At 39.3% G+C, this 13415-nt stretch overlaps 1 protein-coding gene across 1 annotated transcript; it reads left to right on the top strand.

Moving 5' to 3' along the window:
* The first annotated feature begins 112 nt into the window (after positions 1 to 112).
* plbd1b (phospholipase B domain containing 1b) lies at positions 113 to 12253 on the top strand. The gene is made up of 11 exons (XM_069664826.1): positions 113 to 179; positions 829 to 1051; positions 2510 to 2593; positions 3185 to 3326; positions 3413 to 3559; positions 4901 to 5045; positions 6795 to 6995; positions 9846 to 9986; positions 10079 to 10264; positions 10376 to 10482; positions 12077 to 12253. Exons 1-11 carry the CDS (start codon positions 113 to 115, stop codon positions 12251 to 12253), a joined length of 1620 nt encoding a protein of 539 aa, XP_069520927.1.
* Positions 12254 to 13415: the final 1162 nt, after the last annotated feature.

Here is a 13415-nt window from a genome sequence, read left to right as displayed (position 1 = left end):
CAAGCTTCATCACCGTCGCTTGTAATTGACATAACCATGGTAAGAACTATGAAGGACACGTCTCTAGTGAAATACATGTAAGTCAGAGATCCACAGGAAAATACCAGCTGACATGGAGGCGCAGACCATCAAATTGTGCATAATGCTGACCTATTTGGCTACATCAGTGCAAACTTACCGTGAGTATTCTTGTGGCGTCTCTGTACATGGCGGAAACCAAGAAAGATCAAATCTTTGTTAAAACTAGGCTACTGCTGAAAAAAGTTTAAAGATTTTAAATAATAATATTTCTGTTTCTTCTATTCTATTAAGCTATTATCTAATTGTATCGTTCTAATAATGATAACAAAAAAATTATAATAATAACAATAATAATTATAAATACCACTTTCAATTTTTGTGTTTAGCTTGATTTTGTGATTAGCTTGGCTTGGCTGTCACAGCACTTGTAAATTCTTGTTTTTGAAGGTTCTATATAAATAGCAATAATAAGTTATTACTATGATTATTGTTGTTGTTCTTACTGTAAACATATAGGCTACCTTTTTAATCTTATTGTGTGATTGAATTTGAAAAACATAAGGGAGGGGCACAGGCGACACATAAACTGACATACAGTAAGAAAGAATGCTTTTACTGGTATTATTTTGTGTATGTTAAGATTAATATTCATTTTAATGAAACCAATTAAGCAACAAATAAGAAACTTAAAAAAAAAAAAAAGTTGTTTTCCTTTGCTTCATTCTGTTGGTGTCATGACATTATGTTACATAATGTGAGTTATCCAACCTCAACCCTGTAACCCCGTCCATCCTCCTACAATGGTAGAGCTCCAAGAGGCCACCGTGTATTGGGATGCTGCCCAGAAGATCGTGATCCTGAAAGAGGGGGTGATGGAAACCGAGGGGGGAGCCTATGGTTACTTCAACGACACTCTGCTCCTCTCTGGATGGGGGGTCTTAGAGATCAGCGCAGGTCATGGGGGAATCCCACAACAAGACGAGACCACCTTCTTCCTGGCTGGGTACCTGGAGGGTTATCTCACTGCGGGGTGAGTCTTACTGGTGTTGTAGTTATTAGAAATATTTTAATGAAATATCTCAAACCAAACCTCTCAGAGGTCACCCAGTAGAGTCAATCAGTAGTTCACTTTCAACAGACAAACACACCTGAATGCTTCATCACTTCATATCTGAGTTATAGATTTTGAATCAGAGTCAAAGCACAACTACATTTTGTTTCATGGCATACTTCTCTTTAACAAGGCACAGATGAATATTTCTAAATAGAGTTACTTTATAAAGCATGACAGTGACATGAATTGTGGGAATACTCCTATTCAAAACTTCTGGAGGCCATTAAATATGTGACAGCTACACATGAGCCAACATGTATCGCAATAATAAAGCTGAACTTTTCTTTTTTTTAACATCACTGAGTTGGTTTAATTAACGTAATTACAGAAGGTGAAGGAGGTCAATTGCAGTTACTGTTAAAATACTCCAATACAAGGAAAATCCCTGCTTAAAAACTCTACTTAAGTAAAAAATATTTAAGTATTATCAGCAAAATGTAAAAGTATCAAAAGTAAAACAATTGTTCTTTTGTAAATGTTGTAAATCTAAAGCAACGCATATTCTACGGAAGCCCTCAGCGGACATGAATCCATACGTTTTATTTACTCTGTTTTCCCCTGATAGTGAGTTATTTCTGGTCGTTTTCTCAAGATCTTGACTTACTTTTCCCATTATCTCAGAAAAACAAAGCTGGTTTTCCCATTATAACGGATTAATTTGGCCCATTATCTCAACATAACAGCTTGTTTTCTCGTGATAACGAGATGAACAAATTTTCTGCCAATCAAACAAAACAAAAGGCTGGTGTGATATTGCAGACCGGATGCTGCCCTTTGCCCACACTATGAGATTATTTGTTTTGTGCTTTGACAACTCTGGGGATACGAGTTATGATCATCTAACGTTATGGTGGTGCTGCGTTGTTATCTCGTGATAACACAATAAATAAGTAGAGATCTCGAGAAAACAACCAGAAATAACTCCTCATCACTGGATAACGGAGTAAATGAAATGTATGGATGCATGTCTGCTTAGGGCTTCTGTGATATTTAATATGAGGATAAGGATGTATTTTCTAGTTAGGGGAAATATTCATTCGTTTATTTTGCTAAACAAGTAAGAGAAATTAACAAAACCTGTTTGGGAAGACTTAATCATTCAGTATATCAGAAAAATTCAAAATCACCTAATCAGAGATGTGTAATTTTCACTGGACAGGATGGAGGTAAAAATTAAATTCTGAAATCCTGCAAATTTAAATCTGTGCAGACAAAAGGGTATTCTTTATTGTTTGTCTCTGCAAAGATAACTCTAACGTTGATTCATTGAAATTCTCAAGCACAAGTACCTTGAATTATGTATCACAGTTCTAATCAGTGTGGCTCTAACTGTTGGTCTGTTTGGGGATGATTTTATTTCCACCATTTCCACAGACAGATGTTCCAACATTACCACAACATGTACCCTCAACTCATAAAGGATGAGAAGGTTTTGAATCCCCTGGAAAGGTTTTTAAGGTACAGTCTTACCAACTGTTTACTTCATGCAAGGGTGCGTTGCATAAGACATGCTCTAAGGACCGCTCTCACATCCACCGCTATTCATTGTTGTATCTTTGTGGGCCCTTCTCACATGAGGGCCCTAGTAGTCCCCATTCCCCCCAGTCTGACGCCCCTGACTTGATGCCTCTTGCTAATATTAAATCTCCATTTATTTGCAGAAATTGTTCTGATTCTGGTTCTCATGTTGCCTTCTCAAAACATACCAGACATTCCCTCCTTCAACTCCCACAGTGGTGAAGACAGTTTTTCCACCTGACCTAATATGTAATAATATGTTTTATTCTAAATACTCAATATTTGTATTTTTAATGCATAGATTTACATTTTAAGACATTAATTGTGGACCTTTTGCCATCTTTATCCTTTTTGTTTCACATTTGTCAAACAGAATTCCATACTATTAATGCAAAAATGACACATATTCACCCAGCGAGTTTTGTATTTTGAATTTAGATGCACAGCAAAAGTAGGAAGCAGATTTGAGAAGCAACCACATTGCTAATTATTTAACCCAGAGTTCCTCTCTGCTCTCTGAATGACCCTCAGCAAACAGGACCAGTGGGCCAGAGAGCAGGTGAAACTGAGGAGATCCAGCGACCCCTTGTGGAAGCATCTGGGACTGATCCTGGCCCAGCTGGACGGGCTCCAGGCCGGAGCTGCACAGTGGGCCAAAAGCAAACACAGAGAGGTGTGTGACCGTCTGTGTTGGTGAGAGAGTTGCCACTGTATATCATATCATTTATCTCTACCTCTTGCGCTCTCCTTCCTCCCCAGCCTCTATCAGCGTTTGCTCTCCAGTTTCTGAATGGTGTTGGTGACCTCTTGGACCTCGTCCCAGCTCTGACACCTCGCTCCATCTCCTCCACAGGCAGCAGTGCCTTCAGGATGCCAGGAATGGGCCACTGCACTGCTCTCATCAAGGTTAGGCCAAGCTCATTTGGCTCAAGCTGTGAGGGAGCACTTGGGAGGTCCTAAAGTAGGCCTAATTAGTTTTATTGTGGGTCCTGGTGCATGGGGTTTCCTCTTCTTAAGTGTGTCAATAAAGAGTGTAAAGGCCATTAGGAGGGGGATCGTTTCTCTAAAAACACCCATTCAGGAAACTAAGACAAAGTGCAAATGAAAGTGAGGCTAAGTGATGAAGTACAATGAGGATTCCTACATAATACATCTTTAATTATTTGTTTTAATGTCATCTTATCTAATTAATTACATGCGCATCAATCTAGTTCCCTACTATTTGAAGACAGTGGGAATCTACTAGTTTTATCATCTAAGTAAACTTAAGATATCTTTGTTCAAAGTACGTTTCCTCTGCTTCTGTTAGTGCCTTCAAAGACATTATGAGAAACTAAAATAGAAAACAGATAAATTCTGCAGCTTTGTTTATTTAACAGGCCAAGATGTCTTCGATATTAATAAAGCAACCAAAAGCACTGTCAATCTTTCTGATTGTTAATGATAATAATGGATATTCAGATTAAATACCTACAAGACTGGAAATCTACAAGCATTATAGCCACAGCTCTGAGCTTAATGCTACTGCTAGCATTCCAAGTAGCTTACAATTATTATGCTTATGACGTTTACTATATTTACCATCTTAGTTGAGTCTATTTTATAATGATAAAAATGATCTAGATTCTGTTTAATTCAAAGGTGACAGCCATGCTAACAACCCTTTGAGTTAAATGCTACTGCTAGCATGGCAACAAGCTCACAATGAAAAGGCTAATGCTGAATTTGAACATTTACCATGTTTACCATCTTAGTCATTTAATAATGGTAAACATTATAAAGATTATGATTTTCTCTAAACATGAAAAACAGATGCCATGCTAGCAACTCTGTTGTTTTGTGGACTCAATGCTAATGCTAGCATGGCAACAAGCTCACAAGGATAATGCTTATAGGCCTACTGTTTTCAAACGTTTACTGTCTGGGTTAAGCATGTGTAGCATGCTAACATTTGCTTATTAGCCCTAAGACAAAGTACAGTTGAGGTTGACAGGAATGTTTTTATTTTTGTGGGTTTTTAGTGATAACCCAAAGCATTGGCCCATCAAAATGTCGACCTTGTGATGGTACTTGATGAAAACTATTCATTTTGTTACTACAGTCAGCAGCTATTTGTTTCTTTTAAACACTAAAAATACCCTAACCAGTAAGGGAAAACATTCAACATTCATGACTTCAAACATAAAGACACAACATCCCCGACCACCACCCTACTCTCTCTCTCTCTCTCTCTCTCTCTGTGTCCAGGTTCTTCCAGGCTTTGAGAACCTTCTGTTCGGCCATTCGAGCTGGTATACGTATGCAGCCACCATGCGCATCTACAAACACTGGGACTTCAAAGTGTCTGAATCACACATTGCCACTGGAAAGATGTCGTTCAGCAGCTACCCCGGTACAAGCATGCACGCTCGCACAACATCACGTAACATTATCGCACATATTAGCGGCAGCTGACTCTATACAGTGTAAGCACATGACCTAGAAGTGGAACAGTAGCTTGTCAGCACAGCAAAGCATGGCCTCCTTGTAAAAGCCCTGTGCCGAGGTGAACAGCTTGTTGTTAATCCACGCGGTTTCATTTTCATCTTGGAAAACATAAACACTGACATCAAGGACTTAACCCAAATCCTCAATGAACATTATCTACTGAAAGCAATTCTTCTGCTAAGCACACAGCTGAGTCAGTGTCGAGAAAACATCCAGCGCTGAGTGTAAACACCCCAAACAGAGCCATGATGAAACGTATTCCCTCTCTCTCAAGTCAGAGGAGGCGGAGTAATTTTGTAAGCAAAGATTTGCAGAGTGGTCCAGACCATAAAAATCCTCTTACAGGGGCCATTGCCATCAGAACACAAGTGGTTTTACAAAGCCCTATTTTTAGAGTCCAGCAGGCCAAGGACATCACTTCACCTTATTAAAATGTAGAGATAAAGTACACTGGAGGTGGTGTGTGACCCCTGCAGCCTTCTTAAGCTGCTTTCTCTCTGACGACGTTAAACATTTAACACACACAGCAGATCAGGGCCAACAGAACAAGAAAAGATGCAACATAAATACTTTATAGGAGTAGGGCTGGTGGAAACATCCTCTGCCTATATGTTTTTATTATTAATAGCAGTAGCAGTATTGTATATTCATAATTAATAGTTGCCTCTGCAGAATTAGTCGTTAAAGAAGTAGTAGTAACGTTAGTAGAAGGTGTATTAAAAGAAGTGGAAGTATTTTTATCCTCCTGTATGCATAATAGCAGCATGCAACCGACAGCATTAATTGTAAAAGTAGTGAGATGACAGGAATATGTTATGTTATTAATATTCTACATTGAAGCAATATTGTGTATCATTTAAGGCAATGTGCCAGGTTCTTTCCAGTAAAAAGTTAGAGATGAGCGATACCAAGCTAGTAGCAGGTTAGCTGTACTCGGCTAGCCTAGCTCTGTTTGAAAGTAGGGCCAAGCTAGCTGTTATCCTTGTGTCTTTCCTTCACGTTAAGCTAAGCTAAACAGCTGCTAACTGTGGTCATTACTGGACAGGTATGACTTTGGCATTAATCTTCTCATGTAACTTTCAGCAACATAGCATATTTCCCAAAGTGTTAGCTAAGTGGCAAGCTAAGAAGATTGCAGAGCAAAACTGATACGTTAGGATGATTCAGCATTTCTTTTGCTTACAGTTGCTAATTGACATCCAACTGACCTGGAGCAACATATTGATTAATTTACAACATATTGGTACTGAGTCGTTTTTACTGCTGCGTGCTGAGCAGGTTGTGTTGGACAGGACAACAGCTGTCGTTTTCAGCTGCTTGCCGCGCCTAAAAATGACAACATGAGAAAAGCGAGAGTGAAATAAATTAGGATTTGTTTTGACTGCAAAATCAACATCTGCAAAGCAACCAGTTATTAGAGCTGTCACAACATAGAGAAACAATCCAGTGTTGGTTCTTTCCACTGCTGATAAAAAGTGAAATAATCTGCATGCTAGCTGCAGATGAAGATAGGAAATGTTTACATAGCAACTTTGTTTACTTCCCCCCCTTTTAGCATTCACTCTTGATATTTATCTTGAAACATCCATCTCACTTTAACTCCCACAATCTCTTGGCTTCATATCACCACCACTTTCTCCTTCTCTTCCTGCAGGCTTCCTGATGTCTCTGGATGACTTCTACCTTCTAGGAAGCGGCCTGCTAATGACACAGACCTCCATCAGTGTCTTCAACGTCTCTCTGTTCTCCCAGCTCAGCCCGAACAGCCTGCTGGCCTGGCAGAGAGTCCGCCTGGCCAACAGCCTGGCGCACAGCGGAGAGGAGTGGGCTCAGATCTTCTCCAAATACAACTCAGGTAAAATCCTGTTGATGATCCTCCCTCATAACCATAATGATGACAAACTCACACAATCTGAAAAACCAAAGACAAGTCAGACAAAGGACGGATCACGACCTGTGAGTGGCCAGCTAACAGTTAGATACATGTACGAATTGTATAGAAGATTTATCCTGACTGTGCGTGTATGTCATTTTTAGAATATGAGCCATATTCTTTCATACCGGTGTTATTTATTGGAAAAGAAGAAAGTAAATATTTTTCAGAGAAACTGCCTGTCATTTCTGAAACATATCAAACTCCACGGTGAAGCTAGACCTCTTCAACTTTATTACCTCTACATTTGTCCAAATATTTTTTTAATTTGGACAATTTATTAATTATTTTAGTTTATTTTACTTATTAGGACATTTTATTTAGTCATTTAATGATTAAATAAATATTGTGCCATACTAGCCTCCTGTGGGGCTGTACCTAGAAACAGTTGTGCTTTGAACTGAATGCTAATGTCAGCATGCTAACATGTTCTCAATAACAATTTTAACATGTTTAACATTTACAGTGTCTAAGTTCAGTGTGTTAGCATGCTAACATTTGCTAGTTAGCACTAAACACAAGGGAGACGTAATGTCATGACCAGGCTTGGGGATTAACGGAATACAAGTAACGGCGTTACATAATTAGGATACAAAAAAGCCAACTGAAATCCATTACAGTTACAGAAAAAAAGAGGTAATTAGATTACAGATACATTTATTAAAACTGGGGATTACTAGCAAGATTAAAATATATCAAATTATTTTAAAATGAAGACAATATAATACCAAAGATGCTCTATAACATCTGCCATCTCATTTCTAAACCGTCCGTCTGACCGTCTCTGATAATACCATGCACCTGCACACACTTGTTCACAACACACAAGTTTCACAGCACTGCTCCTCAAAGTTACCATGGCCTGTGGAGAAAAAAAAATGCTTTCACTTGTCGGAAATTATTTCCCCCTTGTCTTTATTTGCAGATTTGGTATCAAAGTAACCCAAAAGTAACTGAAAGTAATCAGTGATTAGTAACTGGATCCAAATACATTTTTAAAGTAACCCTCCCAACCTTGGTCATGACTATATGCCAGGGACTTGTCCATTATCAAAAATGTATGGATTACATGGACGTCATAGGACAATTGCTACTGCAGAGTTTATATTTTAATACAACTTTACGCATATTTTAGTCTGAACCACAATGGTAGGCTGACCGTCAGAAAGCCCAACATGCAGCTTGCTTGACCACATGACTGCAGAAGTAAATGTTTCTCAGATAAGATGCCATGAACTTTTGAACTGTTGTAATTGAATTAAAGGAACCTTTGTCTGAAGAGAAAAAAGAACATCCCAGAATGAATGAGACTTGCAGAAAGGCATGAATATTACTTCAGTCTGAGACGAAAACTCTTGCTATGTAAAAATTCACAGTTTCCATAGAGACTCCCAAACAGACCATCCTCATCATTACACAACAGTTATGCGTGTTAATTGAGCAGCTGCTTTGATCTTTCACGTCATGTTGCTCTGGGAGGGCAGGGGAGAACAGGACAGAGTGTTCTTGAGACTGATAGCCCTCTCATGGCCCAGCAGCCTCTGCTTCCACACTCCCTATCCTGCCAAACTGTTGTGGTGACCTGCAGGCACTAAACCACGAGCCTTTACTTTACCGTGGCCCGTGTTTTCATTTCATTTGAATCGGGTTAGGTCAGGGATTTATTGTCAGTGCAAGTCAGTAACTCCAGAGCCAAAGTCTGCAGCTAGTTTCAGATCCTCCAGACGCAAGCAAGACTGTGCATGATGTTTACTCTGTGCCAAGTTACAATAATAATGTGACTTTTTGAGCCTGGTTAGCGACATGACTCAAGGAACTACCTGTCTGCAAGTCCATCACTTTTGTGCAGACTGAACTATTTGATGACTTGCAGTAAAATTCTATTCAGGCATTTATTGTCCCCAGAGGATAAAGTCTAATGATCTTGGTAATCCACTAACTTCGTGCCACCGGGAGGTTCAAAATTGTAAGTTCTTTGGTGAATGTCTCAAACAACTGTTGAATGAATTGCCAGAATTTTTTTTTAGGAAATTCATGATCCCAAAATAATTAATCCTCATGACTTTGTCAATTTTTCCAATACTTTTGTTTCTGACTAAATACCAGCAGAACAAACGACTTTCCCCTCAGGTGTAGTTTGTGTACGGTGCTAATTACTAAATATTACTGTATCACACTGGTTCCCTAATCTAAGGAGGTCCTTAGCCAGCTGATACAGACTTAACGGCCTTTCTGAGCCTCTAGTGTGGCTATAGCCCTCTAGTCTTGTTATATTAAGTTAATTTCCCCCAATGGGCGATCAATAAAGATTATCTTCTCTTATCTTATCTAATCTTATCTTATGATATGTTATCTTATGTTAAACCCTTGACTGATCTCCAGTAAATCACAGGGCTGACACAAAGAAACGGACAACCTTTCACACTCACACCCACACCTCAGGCAATTTAGAGTCACCAATGAACCTAACGAGCATGTCTTTGGATTGTGGGAGGAAGGGAACCCACACAGTCACGGGGAGAACATGCAAACTCCACACAGAAAGGCCCACTTCGTCGGAACTAGGGTTCGAACTAGGAACCTTTTAGCTGTGAGGCAACAGCGCTAACTAATCTTATCTTATCTTACTGAAAATAAAATTAAAAAGATATTTTTTTTGTTTATCTTCTATATTTATTTTCCAAAAATACACCTGCTTTTCACCCACAAACTCATGTAGATTCACTGTGTCTGTGAGGCAGAAAAGAGAGCATGTCCACCTCTGCGTTATAGGTACATATAACAACCAGTACATGGTGGTGGACCTGAGCAGGATTTCTCTGCGTCACAGTATCAGGGACGGAGCTCTGACTATAGTGGAGCAGATTCCCGGGAAAGTGATGCACTCTGATCAGACTCAAGCTTTACGCAGAGGTAAGAAACAAACATTGGTCTTTGTAGCTTTCCAACTGTATCCAGAATGGCCGTTTAAGGTGGTAATGCAACATATGTGCTACATTTGCCAGGTTATTGGCCGTCCTACAACATACCGTTCCATGATGAAATCTACAACCTGAGTGGGTACGGTGTGATGTGGGCGAGATATGGAGAAGATTTCTCTTACGACCTCTGCCCCCGAGCCAAAATCCTCCGCAGGGACCAGGCCAAGGTGTCTGACCTGAACTCCCTCAAACATATCATGAGATACAACAGTAAGTGTAACAATAACTCTTTCTTTCCCCCTCATATAAAACACAAACAAATAATTCAGTGTTTTACGGCTGTAAACAGCATCAGTAAAAGTCACACTGATTCTGTTTCAGACTATAAGAGAGACCCGTACTCAAAGGGCCATCCCTGTAAAACCATCTGTTGCCGTAACGACCTCAGACCAAGGAGACCACGCCCGGGAGGTTGCTACGACACCAAGGTCAGAGGTCATCTGCATATTAATGAGAGAATTAAATTAAGTGATGTAAAAGTGCATTTACAAATATAATACTGAATTGTTACAACGTGAACTTATGTGTTTTTGCTGTGTTTAGTTATTTAATTATGATAATGTTCTTTATGTTATATATTTAAATTTAATTATATTCTTTGTTCAGCATGACTGAGAGTCTGCAAGCATGCTGGCAGCTTTTAGTGGCTGCACAGTGGTGCTTTGAGCTACATGCTAACATCAGCAGGGTTTATGCTAACCAGGGGCTAGGGACTTTTCTGACTGGTGTGGCCCAACTGGGGCACTGACTTATGCAGGGGTGGCATGAAGTATGTGTCCATTAACCCTTCCTTCTAAGCTTAATTCTTTAAGGACTCAAACAGAAGATGTGTGGTCAGGGTAACAATTTAAAGTACTAAAGGAAATAAGCCACATTAAAATGGAAAGAAAGCTACTAGGAGCCTGTTGCATCACAGCCCCAATAGTTGATTTTGACACAAGTCCCGCCTCTGACAAGGCAAATAGCCAATCCTAGTTTAGGATTTTGGTGGCACTTGGGGTGGCCAATCAGATTTCAAGGGGGGCCCAGGCCACCCCTCTGGATCTGCCCCTGATGCTAACTATGACCTGTGTTGTCAGATGTACGATGATTATCGTATTTGTACGATTATTTTAAAAGATTGTACTTTAATCTAACATTTCCAATGAACTCACAATGAAAGATTTACTGATGCTCTCAGTCATACTGATCATGCCAGCTCATGCCTGATTGCCTGCAGCCAATAGATAAGTGACTAAGAAATCTCAGCATGTTAGCTTATCAGGCTGCACTATGTGGCAGATGGGAAAGTTCTGGCTTTCAGTTTAATACGCTCCTTCCCAGGTTGTTTCAGTTCATACAGTAGTTAATGTTGAAATATGATTAATGTTGCAGTACATTATTGCTGTATTTCGCATCTAGCAATACAGATGTATACTATCTAGGTTTCGCATGTTAGTATGCAAACTATGGCTAAAGAGCATTGAAACAAAATACAGCTGAGATTGTGTGAGTGATTGTCACAAGTTTAGCAAGGCAATACTCCAACCAAAGCACAGTAAGATCAACATTTTTGACCTTGCTGGATTGGAAGTTATCAATCATAAATGACATGATCGCTAAGACATGACAGGATTCATCATCCGTTTCATGGCAATCTTTTTGTGGTCTACCGACTAACATTGCCATCCTTAGATCCCTTATACATTGGGTAAGCGCTAGAGCATTAGAGCTGCAAACATGCAAATAATACTGTGGAGACAAACTGTGGAAAAACACTGAATACCTTTAATTTTCGGCGTTAAAAAGGTCAAATTTAATTGGATCAGCTGTTTCCAAATGTCATGGAACCCACACTTGGTTGAACCCAAACATATTTTGAGGCTCATGTTTAGAATTACTCAGCTTCATTTATAGCAATGGAAATGTATTTATTGACATACAAAATGTCAATCTAAAGGCCAAATTAAATGACTTTATTTTCTTCCTGTTACTCACTCCTTCCTGCGAGGCATCCTTAACCATTTCTGTATCACGATGCAGGTGACGGACTACCAGATGGCTGTCCAGCTGGTTGCGGAGGCGATAAACGGCCCCACGACGCAGGGGGGCCTGCGCCCGTTCTCATGGCAATCCTTCAACCTCTCGACTCATCAGGGTCTCCCACACACCTATAACTTTCCCTTCGTCACCATGAGGTCCACACTGCGTCAGCCTTGAGAGCACAGAGACATAAGATGCAAACCATCCAGGTAGAAAACGTGATGCATTTCTAGTCCAGTCAGAAGTCCTACATTTTTTTTGGGGTGCAACAATGAACAACACTGTTGGTGCATCTGTGACCAAGATGTAAAAATACATGACAAATTTGGCCAAGATATATAACTGAAATGTGTATATTCAGAGACACAGTGCACTGGACATAATAAAGGATTAAATGCAGACATAGAAAAAATGTGATTGATGTCATTCCCAGTGTCTAACTTGCAGTCAATTTAATGTTAAACATTAATGTCATTTCCACTGAAGCTGATTAATGCCATTCTGATGTAGAAGGTCCTCAGTTTTGTTGATTCTTTTATAAGCTATTTATTCATCCATTACTCCATCTTACTAAAATGCGTTTTTAAACTAATTTGCTTGTTTTTAATGAAAACCAGCCATTAGACACAATGAGACGTTCCTAATGGAAACACAAATGCTCTCATTTCTCAGTGTCCGTCCAATAGTTGCATTATCACAGTGTCCACTGAATTAACCTACTATCAGGATTACAGACATGTCAGAAGTCAAGTGTTTTCCGTCTTTGTAAAAGTTTGTCCACAAAGTTTTGGAGTTAGCCCATCAGGCAAATGTGATAAAGTTTTATGCAATGTTTACTCAGGTTTGTACAGTGACGGAATCGTCTATTTGATGTAACGATAATAATTTGATTAACGATAATAAAGTCTCATTTAATGTCAATTCTGGTGCGTTTTCATCTTTACATATTACAAAAACTACAAGACCCAGTTTTTGGTCTTTGTAAAGTTGCCATAGAGAAGTAGACATCCTATACAGTTTGCTTTCAAAATAAAACCATAAAGGTCACTTCTCTAACGAATTCAACAAAGAGCTTAGAGTTCACAGAATTTACTGGTGTTTGATTTACATCATTTTTGATAGAAGGCTGACTAGTCTGTATGGTAAGTGTTTCAACCAGATATTAATCTAACTAAATGCAAAAAAACCCCTATGAAACTGAAATACGTTTTTTGACTGGCTTTTACTTTGAAAGCAGCTCTCGGATTTACAATGTGACATTTCCAGTAACTTCACGCGGATGCTCTTTGAGTTGGTTTGTGTGAGTTTAGGGCGGAGCGTGCTCGGTTGGTATCAGAGA

This window comes from Semicossyphus pulcher, unplaced genomic scaffold (genome assembly GCF_022749685.1).
Source record: "Semicossyphus pulcher isolate SPU_LCO1_2020_fin unplaced genomic scaffold, fSemPul1.0.p SCAF_16, whole genome shotgun sequence".
Taxonomy (NCBI): Eukaryota; Metazoa; Chordata; class Actinopteri; order Labriformes; family Labridae; genus Semicossyphus; species Semicossyphus pulcher.
Note: the sequence above shows the minus strand (reverse complement) of the source record. Positions and strands in the feature narration are given on the sequence as shown.

What these genes read in the sequence shown, in the direction of transcription:
- plbd1b (XM_069664826.1), top strand. Translation starts at nt 113, where the DNA reads ATGGAGGCGCAGACCATCAAATTGTGCATAATGCTGACCTATTTGGCT. An exon ending in TACATCAGTGCAAACTTACC is followed by an intron (nt 180 to 828) that starts GTGAGTATTCTT and finishes CTACAATGGTAG; the next exon opens with AGCTCCAAGAGGCCACCGTG. An exon ending in CTTCTCCAAATACAACTCAG is followed by an intron (nt 6,996 to 9,845) that starts GTAAAATCCTGT and finishes TCTGCGTTATAG; the next exon opens with GTACATATAACAACCAGTAC.